The sequence below is a fragment of the Anabrus simplex genome, chromosome 12 (assembly GCF_040414725.1).
Source record: "Anabrus simplex isolate iqAnaSimp1 chromosome 12, ASM4041472v1, whole genome shotgun sequence".
NCBI classification, from domain to species: domain Eukaryota; kingdom Metazoa; phylum Arthropoda; class Insecta; order Orthoptera; family Tettigoniidae; genus Anabrus; species Anabrus simplex.
The window spans coordinates 62,142,274-62,155,950 of NC_090276.1; the positions used below are offsets into that span (position 1 = coordinate 62,142,274).

The 13,677-nt window shown below is 39.5% G+C and overlaps 1 protein-coding gene across 2 annotated transcripts in view; it reads left to right on the forward strand.

Moving 5' to 3' along the window:
- LOC136884465 (proton-coupled amino acid transporter-like protein pathetic) overlaps positions 1-13,677 on the forward strand; it is a 95,140-nt gene that overhangs the window by 52,966 nt on the left and 28,497 nt on the right. For both annotated transcript variants that reach the window (XM_067156655.2, XM_068229883.1), the window contains exons 6-7: positions 1,809-1,893; positions 6,501-6,779. In XM_067156655.2, coding sequence (XP_067012756.1) covers positions 1,809-1,893; positions 6,501-6,779 — 364 coding nt within the window. The remainder of the gene's footprint in view (positions 1-1,808; positions 1,894-6,500; positions 6,780-13,677) is intronic.

The following is a 13,677-nucleotide window of genomic DNA, read 5'->3' on the forward strand; positions in this document are numbered from 1 at the left end:
CCTACTCCACTCCTCAAACGATTAAGTGCCTTCCAGGTTGTCCATTCCAAATGATGACCAGGGGGTGGAGATTCAGAAGGCACCATCCAATCAGAAAGATGCTCCATTTTTGCTCGCCACATATCACAACGTGCTGTTCTTGCTGGTTTATCCAAAGCCTTGGAGACATTGAGGAAACTTTTCCTGGACTTCAGTCTTCTGGGTGGAGGTCGATGTCCAAATAACGGGTGGTTGCTTGTGAGATCCACCTTCGACCTCTCTTGCCTTGCAAACACTTCTCGCCGAATGTCTGGAGGAGAAATACCAGCCAAGCAGTAGAGTTTGTCAGTGGGAGTAGGTTTCAGACACCCAGTTACTATTCTACATGTTTCATTAAGGGCTGCATCCACCCGCTTCGTATGGGCTGACCTAAACCATACAGGACACGCATACTCAGCTGCAGAAAAACTCAGAGCAAGAGCTGAGGTTCTTAACAAAGTTGGATGGGCTCCCCATTTGCTTGAGCCAAGTTTACGGAGGATGTTATTTCGGGCTGAGGTGGTAATGGTGGTGGTAGCAGTGGTTAAATCAGTGACAGAGGTATATAACAGGAGTGAAGGACAAAGAGGGCGGGTGTGAGCAGTAGGGAGGTGGTGTGGTCGCAACGGGCAGATCGATGGTTCCAGGCGGAGGGTCGTCGGTGTCCGGTAGCTCAGCCAAAAGATCCTCTGGAGTAGGTTCAACTGTATAGAGATGGTTGTGGATGCGTGCGCCATTCTTGATGATGGTAGAGACGTCAGCTGGAGTGGATAAATAGAGAAGTACATCGTATAGTGGTTGATCCCCGTCGTCGACTAGCCGGCAGGCACCATAGGCACCCGCCGGACGAAGAGCAGTGAGGACATCTTGGTCTGAGAAGACGAGAGGAACGTCGCGGGCAAGGCCGACCTCCTACGTGGTGCCAGCCTATATGCTTTGTTGTCTCGGCGGGGTGATAAGTAAAGGTGAGCAGTCACCTGGCCGAAGAAAAAATTTTGCGTTGCGCTGAAGCAGAGGAGAGTAGCCGTGCTGTGTGATGTGCCTGTGTCAACGAATGTGCTGTGCTCCTATGAATTGGAAGTAATATAATGGAAAATAATATGCGAGTACGTTTTACGTTTGTATATAACAGAAGAGAAATCCTGTACATGCACTTGGAACAAAAATGATAGCAAATAATTTTAGTGTAATAATAAAAATAACAACAACAAAAAGTCAAGACAATATTTCAAAATATAGATGTGATTTCCGTCTATGGCGTTTATTTAAATGATCTGTTACATCTGGTGATGAACCAACACAAGCACATGACTGACGCTCCATCCTCACACCACGGAGGACAAAGTTCTGGCTGTAAACCAGCTTGAAGTTCAAATGTAAGACATAAGATAACACCACAGCATAGAGGCGTGATGATACACGCTATTTCATTTTCCAAAAATGTGTTGGTTACATCCTTATCCGAGGGAGGTCTTCAGTTATGCTGAATGAAAATGGGTAAGAAGATGGAAGGTTTCGGCTGTGAGTTGTGAATAGGAACTGTCCCGGTATTTGCCTGGAAGTGAAAATGGTAAACCACAGAAAACCATTTTCGGTGGGGTTCGAACCCACTCGTCTTCTGAATGCAGAGCCGCAGGGCGTTAAACACGCGCAACCACTCTGTTCGATTGCTTAATAAAACAGGAGAATTCAGTGATAATCTGTTGTACAAACTGGAATGAACTCTTATCTGGACAATTTTGTGCACAACATTATTATTGCTTTAATGAGAGATTGTGCTCTCCTTTCAGGAAGTTCGTGAACACCGCTCTGGTAGCTACATACTACACAGCTCTCTCGGTGTACGTGGTATTCATTGCTGAGAGTTTTGAACAGGTAAGAACAACACAATTTTGTTAAAATGAATAACGACTATTGTACACCATCACATCCTCCTTTCAATGCAATACATCATAAGAAAAGTAGTCAAATTTTGTCAAAATTTCTTATGGTTTGATAAGGGATAAGATTTAAAAAGAAAAGCAACGCGTAATATACTATAATTTACATGGAGAAAATAATAATTATGTAATGCCATAACACCATTTGCAGAGGTTATGTTATATTGCATTAATTGGATAAAACGATAGCAATGAAACGAAAATTCCTACCTCATTACATGAAAACATATTAGGAATTCAATAATAATAATAATAATAATAATAATAATAATAATAATAATAATAATAATAATAATAATAATAATAATAATAATAATAATAATAATAACAATACGCCTCTGTGGTGTAGTGGTTAGCGTGATTAGCTGCCACCCCCGGAGGCCCGGGTTCGATTCCCGGCTCTGCCACGAAATTTGAAAAGTGGTACGAGGGCTGGAACGGGGTCCACTCAGCCTCGGGAGGTCAACTGAGTAGAGGTGGGTTCGATTCCCACCTCAGCCATCCTGGAAGTGGTTTTCCGTGGTTTCCCACTTCTCCTCCAGACGAATGCCGGGATGGTACATAACTTAAGGCCACGGCCGCTTCCTTCCCTCTTCCTTGCCTATCCCTTCCAATCTTCCCATACCTCCACAAGGCCCCTGTTTAGCATAGCAGATGAGGCCGCCTGGGCGAGGTACTGGTCATACTCCCCAGTTGTATCCCCCGACCAAGAGTCTGAAGCTCCAGGACACTGCCCTTGAGGCGGTAGAGGTGGGATCCCTCGCTAAGTCCGAGGGAAAAAACCGAACCTGGAGGGTAAACAGATGATGATGATGATGATTAATAATACGATGCGTAGAACATCATAAATCGATCACTGCTGATAATTTTACTTATAGATTACCGTATGGTGATAAAAATAAATGCTGTCCACTTCCTTGAGATATTTCTCTTGCAATTTTGGTATTCTACGGAGTCCACTGAATATAATCAGGAACGTGCCTCATTCCTAGCAATTAATACACAGACATCATCTCCCGGTCATGAAGATGAATAAGTCATTTTTGTTGTTTTGATTCTCGTCCCCGCAATCCCAGCACGCTTAGCCGCCTAGCGCGAACTCCACTGGTCAATTCTGTCAAACTTCGCAATTCTTTGATCGATTAGAACTTGTTCTAATTCACGTTCAAGACGTGTCGATTATTGAAAGTGATTTGACAAGTTAACTTGTGAAGTACTGACAATTCTTGAATTTGACAAACATCTGATCGTGTACAACAGGCTTAACATAGCGAGGGATAATTTGGTGCCATGTGTATTTATAACGAGTTCAATTGTGTTGGATATTATTATTATTATTATTATTATTATTATTATTATTATTATTATTATTATTATTATTATTATTATTATTAGGACTCGGACGTTGAGACCTAAACATTGCGTTAAAAAGACCTAAAATATAAAAAACCTAAAAACTAAAACAGACGTAAAATATGACCCAGCCCGCCTTGTTGACGTAGTGGTTAGCTTGATTATCTGCCACCAGCGGAGGACCGGGTTCGATTCCCGGCTCTGCCACGAAATATTAAAAGGGGTATGAAGGTTACAATGGGGTCCGCTCAGCTTCGGGAGGTCAACTAATTAGATGGCGGGGGGGGGGATTCGATTCCCTCCTCAACCATCTTCGAAGTGGTTTCCCATTTCACCCCCAGACAAACTCCGAGATGGTACCTAACTTAAGGCCACGGCCGCTTCCTTCCCCATCCCCCACAAGGCCCATGTTAAGCATAGCAGATGAGGCCACCCGGGCGAGGTACTGGTCCTCCTCTCCGGTTGTATCCCCGACCAAATGTCTCACGTTGCAGAACACTGTCCTTGAAACGGTGGAGGTGGGATGCCTCGCCGAGTCCGGGTGGGAAAAAACAAATTCTGCAGGGTCAATTGATTAAATAAATATGAAAATGTGACCCAAATTAATATAAGTTACTTTTATTTATACATTTAATTAATATAATAATGTTTAAAAAGCACAACATTTTGGTGGTATGCAACATGCAGTGAGAAAAACTATATGAATGAAATGCTTCTTCTTTCAGACATTACACAGGCTGACGCTGTTCTCCACCGACAAACGTTTGTAGGTTGTTCAGAGATACCTTTCGAGTATATTGATTTAGAAGACGCATGGTCTCCGGTGGATCTTTAGAGAGTAATTATATAATAATGATTGATTCGGTTTGTTACCCCCAATCACCCTTGTTTCTATATAGCTACCTTCACTAAGTTAAAAAGGCAATAATCAAAACGTACAATACAAAACAGAGTAATGCAACAACCCTCAGACAAACACGTACATTTTATGACAGTGTGTTCAATCTGCTCTCAATCTATTTTCACTACTGATCTGCATTTAGTGCAGTCGCCCAGGTGGCAGATTCCCTATCTGCTGTTTTCCTAGCCTTTTCTGGAATGATTTCAAAGAAACTGGAAATTTATTGAACATTTCCCTTGGTAACTTATTCGAATCCCTAATGCCCCTTCCTATAAACGAATATTTGCCCCCAATTTGTCCTCTTGAATTCCAACTTTATCTTCATATTGTGATCTTTCCTACTCTTAAAAACACCACTCAGACTTATTCGTCTACTGATGTCATTCCACGCCATCTTTCCATTGACAGCTCGGAACATACCGCTTAGTCGAACAGCTCGTCTTCTTTCTCCCAAGTCTTCCCAGCCCAAACTTTGCAACATGTTTGTAACGGTACTCTTTTGTCGGAAATCACCCGGAACAAATCAAGCTGCTTTATTTTTGGGGATTTTTTTTTCCAGTTCTTGAATCAAGTAATCCTGGTAAGGGTCCCATGCACTGAAACCATACTCTATTCGGGGTCTTACCAGAGACTTGTATGCCCCTCCTTTACATCCTTACTACAACCCCTAAACACCCGCATAACCATGTGCAGAGATCTGTATCCTTTATTTATAATCCCATTGATGCAATTACTCCAATGAAGATCTTTCCTTATATTAACGCCTAGGTACTTACAGTGATCCCCATAAGGAAATTTCACCCCATCAACGCAGTAATTACTTCGGTTATGGTTCCTACACTCAAATTCATTGCCTTCGGCATATCCCCAGCAATCTTATCAATTCCAGCTACTTTTTTTAGCTTTCAACTTTTGTAACTTTTGGTAAATATACTCCTATTTGTTGTTATAAAAAAATGTAGATGTGGCAATTATGTGGAGATGAAGCGGCTAGCACAGGATATGGTGGCATGCAGAGCTGGATCAAACCAGGCACTATTTCGACTCTCCTTTATTAGTGCATACGGGTGCCGTAAATAGATTAGTGACAATATTGATAAAACACAGTATTTAATGAAGTAACAAGTACAACTGCATTCAATTCATTCAATGTAGTCACCCGCCAAAGTCTATTACATTTTGCCAAAAGTCGGGAAGCCATTGGGTACCGTTGGCAAGACGTTCTCTGTTGATGACTGCGACAGATTGCCCTACTGCGCATCAGGAAATCGGTAGTCCCCGAGGGGTTCCTTCAACTTCGGAAACAGGTCGAAGTCGTAAGGATTCATGTCTGGTGAGTACGGAGGGTGTTCCAAGACCTACCAATACCACAGTTGCAATAAGAACTTGACATTGTTTGCAACACGATAGAGCGATCGTCTCGCAATGAACGTCGATACTTGCGCTGCATAACTGGACGCAGATATCGTTCCAGAAATCGGCAACAGTAGCCACTGTTGACGGTTTGTCCCTCAGGTACAGCATGCGTAAGAATAACACTCTTGTAGTTGTATACCAAAAGCAGTATAAGCTTCACACGAATGACGAAATTCATTCGACTGACGCTTTAATTCAGGCTCGTAGGCTCGTACCCACGTCGACAAAACGCTGCAGAAATGCGTCTCCTTCGTTGCCGTATCCGTCCAGGTGGATGCCAGCCAATGCATAATTCTGTACGTGTTTGCGATGATGCGGAACCCAACGGGACGCAATTTTCCTCACTTTTCGTCAGTATGTGCCACACCGTTTGATGACTCAGACCAACCTCTACGGATGATTACCGGACAGTCCATCGATGGTCTAAGGAAACGGTGCAAATCCGCAGTTTCACTCGGACCCTCACGAAACGCCTTGACCCAACGTGCAACCGTCACATACGGTAATGTATTTTCGCAACAGGCTTCATGTTATTTTCAATAACATTCTGTTGCATTTTTGCCAAGGGCAACCTCGATTTTAATCCAGGAATACTGATCACATTTAGAAAACATGCTTCAGGGTGGTGAAATCGACACTCTTCACTTCAACGCCACACAGCAAAAACACTCCCAACTGGATGCTCGTCAAAAACACACTGCACATCAACAAAAGCGCCACTTAACAGCTCATATTCTATTTGCGCATGCCCGATCTCCTGCGAGTGTCTGAATCACGTTGCCACTACTTTACCTACAGCCATCTTATAAATGAAAGAGAATGGTCAACTCTAACCTCAAAAACACTTATTCTTCTCCTTCTCCTTGTTTCAGGTAATAGAGTACTACGTGGATGACCTTCACCTCGACATCAGAGTCTACATAGTGATTCTGCTGGTACCACTCAGCCTGCTCTGTCTTATCCGGAATCTCAAATACTTGGTTCCTTTCTCGATGCTGGCCAACTGTTTCATCCTAGTGGGCTTTGGTATCACACTCTACTACATGTTCTCGGAGATGCCTTCCATCTCCGACCGAGATCTAGTAGCACCTGTCCACAGTTGGCCGCTTTTCTTCAGTACAGTCATCTTCGCTATGGAGGGCATTGGAGCGGTAAGCGACCACTTTTTTTTATATGTTCAATGAAACCTCGATAAAAACGGGCCCACTTCAACTATCCCATATAAAACCAGTTTCCTAGGTCTCTGCACATTTCATATTCTGGATGGTCGGAAACTATGTGAACCGGGTAAATGCAGGTTAGAGAGTCGCTCATATTAATGAATAATTTGAAAAAAATTATAGGCAGCGTGCACGGCCGCTCTTAGCGCCTCTAGCAGAAGAAATCGGTAACATTTTGGTGATCTTGTCTTTAGCGGTCAGTTCAGGCTGTGTAACTGTGGGTGTGAAATTATGGTGGTAGTAGTGTATTAAAATGCCTAAATCAAATAGAAACTGTTGTGCAGTGAACTGCCACAACACACAAAGAAACACGCATGGAAAAGAAATTACATTTCATACATTTCCTGGTCGTCCATAGGAACCGGGCAGATGCAAGGAAGTGGATTTCGGCTGTGGGAAGGATGAAGTAAGTACAGTAGGCTACCTTATTTCATTTGTGACGTAAATCACACATTTCAAACATACCAGGTATGCCAAGTCAAGAGCACGTTCATTTAAGTACACGTTGAAATAGTACATTTCATTTCAATTATGCCTTGCAGCAGGTTCGTATGTTTACATTCATGTCCTTCCATGTGCACGTGTCTTGACTACGCCGAATAATAATAATAATAATAATAATAATAATAATAATAATAATAATAATAATAATAATAATAATAATTGGCGTAGGGATGTGGCGACCCCATCGCCCAGTGGGAAACCACTGCAATCAGCTACCCGAGTATTGGCGGGAAAACCATAACATATGCGGAGTATGGAGGAAATGCCTACTCCCAGTCCTGAACAACTAGGATGAACTTGTAGCACTTCATTCATCACCAATTCATACTTCATTAATCACCTTTCCAGATCACATCTGGAATTGTAAAGCCTGACCTTGGTCAGAAATGTTTCGATCGAAAGATCAGACAATCAATGATGATGAGTCTTCTAATGAATAAATCCACCGGTGTGGACAAACAACAACAAGGATCTGCACAAAGACACCACTCGGAATCGGTGGGGTGTCAAGTAGAAGACCTAGGCGAATCGGAGCGCCTGGAAGCCCAACAGACAATCGACAGACAGCTGACAGACAGTGGACTAACCCAACAATGTAAGAAGAGACTTAAGTTCAACAAATCAGGAAAATTTTCATACTTTGCAACATTAAACATTAATTCACTAAGTAAGGTGGGCAAGTTGAAACATTTAACTGATGTGATGGACCAACATAGGATTTCAATAATGGCTTTACAAGAACTTAGGAACACAGACCAGGACCCAATTGAATCAGGAGGTTATCGTCTCTACAAAGGACCTCCAGGAGAAAGAGTAATGAAGAATGTCCCTCAATTTGGTGTAGGTTTTCTTGTTCATAGTAGCATAATAGACTCAATTGAAGAATTTTCTTCAAAATCTTCGAGGATGGCACTTCTAACAATTAAAGTAGGGAATAAAACTTATACTTTAATAAATGTCCATGCACCAACAAATGACAAAAACAATAAAGATAGAGAAGGAGTTGAAAACTTTTGGGAGGAACTTGATTACATATTAGCGAAGATCCCTGATGAGCATATAAAAATCTTACTTGGAGATTTCAATGCTAAAATAGGCAGAGAAAAGAAGTATCGCACAGTTGTAGGAAAATGGCCAGCTCATAAATTAACGAACAAAAATGGCCAAAGATTAATTGAACTTTGTGCAGATCATAGACTCGTTTTGGAAACCACCAGATTCATGAGGCGACCACATAAACTTATGACATGGAAATGCCCTAACGTAAAATTGGGAGAGTTTCAGATTGATCATGTTGCCATGGATAAAGATTATCATAAAGAAATTTATAATGTCAGAGTCCTCCGTGGGGTAGACATTGACTCGGATCATTATATCTCAAAAATAAAAATCAAGTTAACACCAAAAAGGAAACACAAACATAATCATCTCAAAGCAAGGAGAAATTATGATCCCAGTTACTTAATAAATAATAAAATATATTTAGAGAGATCCAAAACACCTTTAAATGACAAATTAGAGACAATGATCAACAAACTTAAAACCATAGCTGAAGAAATTGCCCCAATCAAAAGGAGAAAGAAACATGCGTGGTGGAACGAGGAATGTGACAAAGCAATTCAAGCAAGACACAAGGCATGGATAAATGATCAACAGAGGAAAACGGAAAAATCTCGAGAAGAACTAATTAATGCCAGAAGACAAACAGCTAAAGAAATTAGGACAATTAAAAGGAATTATCAAAAGGAAATGCTTAGCACTATAGAAGAAACATTCAATCAGCATAAAACAAGAGACTATTACAAAACATTCAAGCAATATCAATCTAAATTTACCCCTCCCACACTTATGTTAAGAAATAAAAATGGTAAAATGGCACACAATAATCAGGATAATGCTAACATTCTTGCAGAATACTTTAAAGAGTTACTTAATTGTGAGGATCCTGTGGAACATTTAGAATTTGATCCTAACCCAAAAAATAAAACTCCATTACAAAAGATTATACCACCAGTTTACAATGAAGTGAAAACGGCAATTAATGCACTTAAAAACTACAAAGCAGCAGGAGAGAATCAAATAGTAGCAGAAATATGGAAGAATGCTAATGATCAGACTATTCAAAACCTACATAAATACATCATTGATATTTGGAACACGGAGAAGCTTCCTGAGGAATGGAATACAGCGATAATCCACCCGCTGCACAAGAAAGGTGATCGCTCCGATCCAAATAATTATCGGGGGATATCCTTACTTGATATTACATACAAGATTTTATCCAAGATTATATACACAAGAATCCAAGAACAACTCGACCAAGAACTTGGAGAATATCAGGTAGGATTTCGACCAGGTAGAAGCTGTCCAGATCAAATCATTAGTTTAAAATGGATAATGAAGCACCAAAGAGTTCGAAGTAAGGGTCTGGTCATCACGTTTGTAGATTTTAAAAAAGCATACGACAGTATTCATCGTGACTCATTATTAAAAAGCCTTAAAGAATTTGGCTTACATCAAAAACTTGTTAACCTCATTAATATGACTTTTAAAAATACGAAGGCAAAAGTTAAATTTAGAGGTGAATTATCAGAATCATTCACTATAAGAACTGGACTTCGACAAGGAGACGGACTTTCACCATTGTTATTTAATTGTGCATTGGAGAAGGTTATGCGTGAATGGAACAAGAAATGCCAACCAACTATCAAGATCGGTAGAAATATTAAACTCAACTGCCTTGCTTTTGCGGACGATTTAGCATTACTTGCAAATACAATAGAAGAGGCTAAATTTCAAATTGAACAACTAGAAATTATAGCTAAAAAAATGGGATTACAAATTTCATTTGAAAAAACAGAAATGATGCCAACTTTTAAAGTTGATTTACCAGTTATTCAGCTGAACAGTAATAAAGAGATTAAAATTGTTCAGAAATTCAAATATCTTGGGGAAATAATAACATGGAACACAAATGAAAAAGAAGCAATAGAACACAGAACAACTAAATTTAAACAAGCACAAAGACTTACCTGGCCAACCTATAAAAAAAAATCTCGTTCGATAAACGCTAAGCTGAAACACTATAATTCCATAGTTAAACCAGAGGCAACCTATGCTAGTGAAACTTTATTCAAATTAAATGTAAAATCTACAACAGACAAATTACAGAAAACTGAGAGAAGAATTCTTAGAACAATTATTAATAAAAAACACCAAGTTGATGGACAGTGGAGATTGTTGCCTAACAACATTGTCTATCGTGAATGTGAATCAATAATATCTACAATGCGTAAAAGAAGAATTTCCTTTTTCTGTCACATATCAAGATTAGCAGACACCAGGATATTGAAACAACTATTCGATTACTTTTTGAAGAATAAAATCAATAATAATTGGTTCAAAGAAGTTCAGGACGATTTGGAAGAATTGGGTATAACTCGGCAACAAATCAAAGACAGAAAAGAGAAGAGGATTTTGAAGAACAAAAGCATAAGTCTCAAACTAAAAGCAGTTGAACGGAAACAATATACTATATCGGACACACAAAGGGCTTCCAGGTCGGAGAGGATGAAAAAGTTCTGGGAGAAGAAGAAGAAGAAATTAACTCAAATGTATTGATTTCAGTGCTCCAATGTGGGCGTAAAATATGTAAATAAATAATAAATAATAATAATAATAATAATAATAATAATAATAATAATAATAATAATAATGAAAATGAAAACCTACAACCTGTTTTCCAGTCATTGACCAGGTCAGGGATGTAATGAATGAAACATATACATGCTGTTATTTCAATGGGGTCGCCACTCCCAACGTGATTTATTAATGAGTGATAAATGCTATGAAATGATAATGGAGAGTGTTGCTGGAATGAAAGATGACAGGGAAAACCGGAGTACCCGGAGAAAAGCCTGTCCCGCCTCCGCTTTGTCCAGCACAAATCTCACATGGAGTCACCGGGATTTGAACCACGGTATCCAGCGCTGAGAGGCCGACGCGCTGCCGTCTGAGCCACGAAGGCTCTCGCAATAATAATAATAATAATAATAATAATAATAATAATAATAATAATAATAATAATAATAATAAATGTGTTCCTGCATTTCAGTGCAGATGGAACTCCATCGGAACACACCAAATGCTCCGTCATTTGCAGTGAACATTTTGTTGGAGGAAAGCCAAGTAATATTGAAAATCATCCATCATATATAGGCTACCATCTGTGTTTCATGAGAGCTATAAGAAGAAGCCGAAAAGTGAATGTGATGTATCCCGGTTTTAAGAGCGAGTAAATGAATGAAATGTTCACTTATATATTCGTCTTCTAATCAGGAAACTCATGAATTTATTGTGTAAAATGAGTGTGTGAGAAACTACATAAGTCGGTGCAAGCAGCATTTGAGATTGAAGCAACGACTTTCGAATTCACTTGTGTTTTTAGTGGGAGTGATATAGGCACACAGTGAAACTTAAGCACAGTACCTCCAAGTATTTCGGAAAAGATGGATAAAATTTGTGGTCCCAACACACACACACACACACACACACACACACACACACACACACACACACATACATACCTGGACATGTGCAGAGGATTTCATGGATACCAGAGCATAAAAAGTGAGGCACAGTTGAAGGATTTAACAAGTGTTTCAAATGAAACATTCAATATTTTACTTTCTTTCTTTGTTTCTAAAGTGTCTATAAATATAAGTAATAACGATGTTTGTTTACACTTTTTAATGAAAATAAATTGGACCCTTGCTTCCTTGGCAGTCATATTTGGTGTACATCGGAGTACTGCTGCGTGAATATTTTTTACTGCTGTCGGAGTAGTCAAGAAACGCACTTCTAATTTTATTTTCTGGCCTAGCAAACTTCCATGCAAAATACTTTACCTCGCGCTTTTAAAACATATTATCCTGAAGCACGAGTTGTAATACATTGCACAGAAATGAAATCAGAAACGCCAGCAAGAATAGATGAGAGACGTTACATGTATTCTTCGTACAAGTCATGTTATACATTTAAATTTTTATTAGGTGTGGCCCCAAACGGAACGATTGTTTTTGTTTCCCTTGTTATGGTGGAAGAACTAGTGATACTTTTATTGTTAACAATTCAGGCTTCCTAAATCTTTTGAGTGAAGGGGACGTTATATTAGCGGACAAAGGATTCCCAGGCATTAAAACAGAGTCACCTCATTCTTTGCTTGTTATGCCGCCTTTTCTTCACAATGGGAGATTTACAGCAGATGGAGTGTTACAAACTCAGAGTGTGCGAATTCATGTTGAACGATGCATACAGAGGGTGAACATTTTCTAAATCTTGAAAAATATTCCTAAAAATCTGTTTCTGTATACCAGCGACATTGTTTACGTAGGTTGTGTGCTGGCAAATTTCTTGCCACCAATAATAAACAACGTAGAACTGTAACCCCTGCACATAATCCACTCGTATAAATCTATCTTATCAGAACTTCGCTTAGCAACATGACGTGTTATCTATTTATTCCAACTGAATTCCTGTTTATTTGCTTACTGGATGCTGCCTGTCAATAGCTTGTCAAAAGCACAGTCAATTTCACCGGAAATCTCACAGATTTCACAGATTCATAGATATGAGGTAGTTACAATATTGTTATTAATTTCGCCCTGTGACAACAATATCAGGTTTATATGTACAGCATTACAACTTCCATAGCATTACTTCATATTTATCTTGACGCAGTGGCGGCTCGTGGATATCAGCAGTGGGGGGCGCGCCTTAGTTTCATAATTTCACAATATATCTCAAGTTCTTCAAACCATGTCATCAAGATACACACTTCGAACACTATACGGTGCAATGCATATGCAATTGTTATTATTATTATTATTATTATTATTATTATTATTATTATTATTATTATTATTATTATTATTATTATTATTATTATTATTATTAACATTTGCCTGTTCTTGTCCACGATCGAATTATGTTTACGAATAGTTTCGCTGTAGTGATCACTCAAACAAGACACGACATTGACTTTACCAAGCACTTCAGAGTCCATGGTACTATTGATATCACCCCTGTGGTGATCCATTTATCTCCTTTCCTAGAACGGGAGAATAGCAGGCAAGGAATGCAGTAAAAGGTTTCTGAGATATCACTTCCACATATCCGCGTGTTCTTGTTATATACGTCAGGAGAATTAATTTGTCTTTGGAAAGCTCTATTTTCATTTTCCTTGGTCTCCGGTCTTTTCAACGAGAAGTCTGGTGTCGGCCTACCACACTCCTTCATTTCGACTTTCTTCTCGATAGAAAGAGAA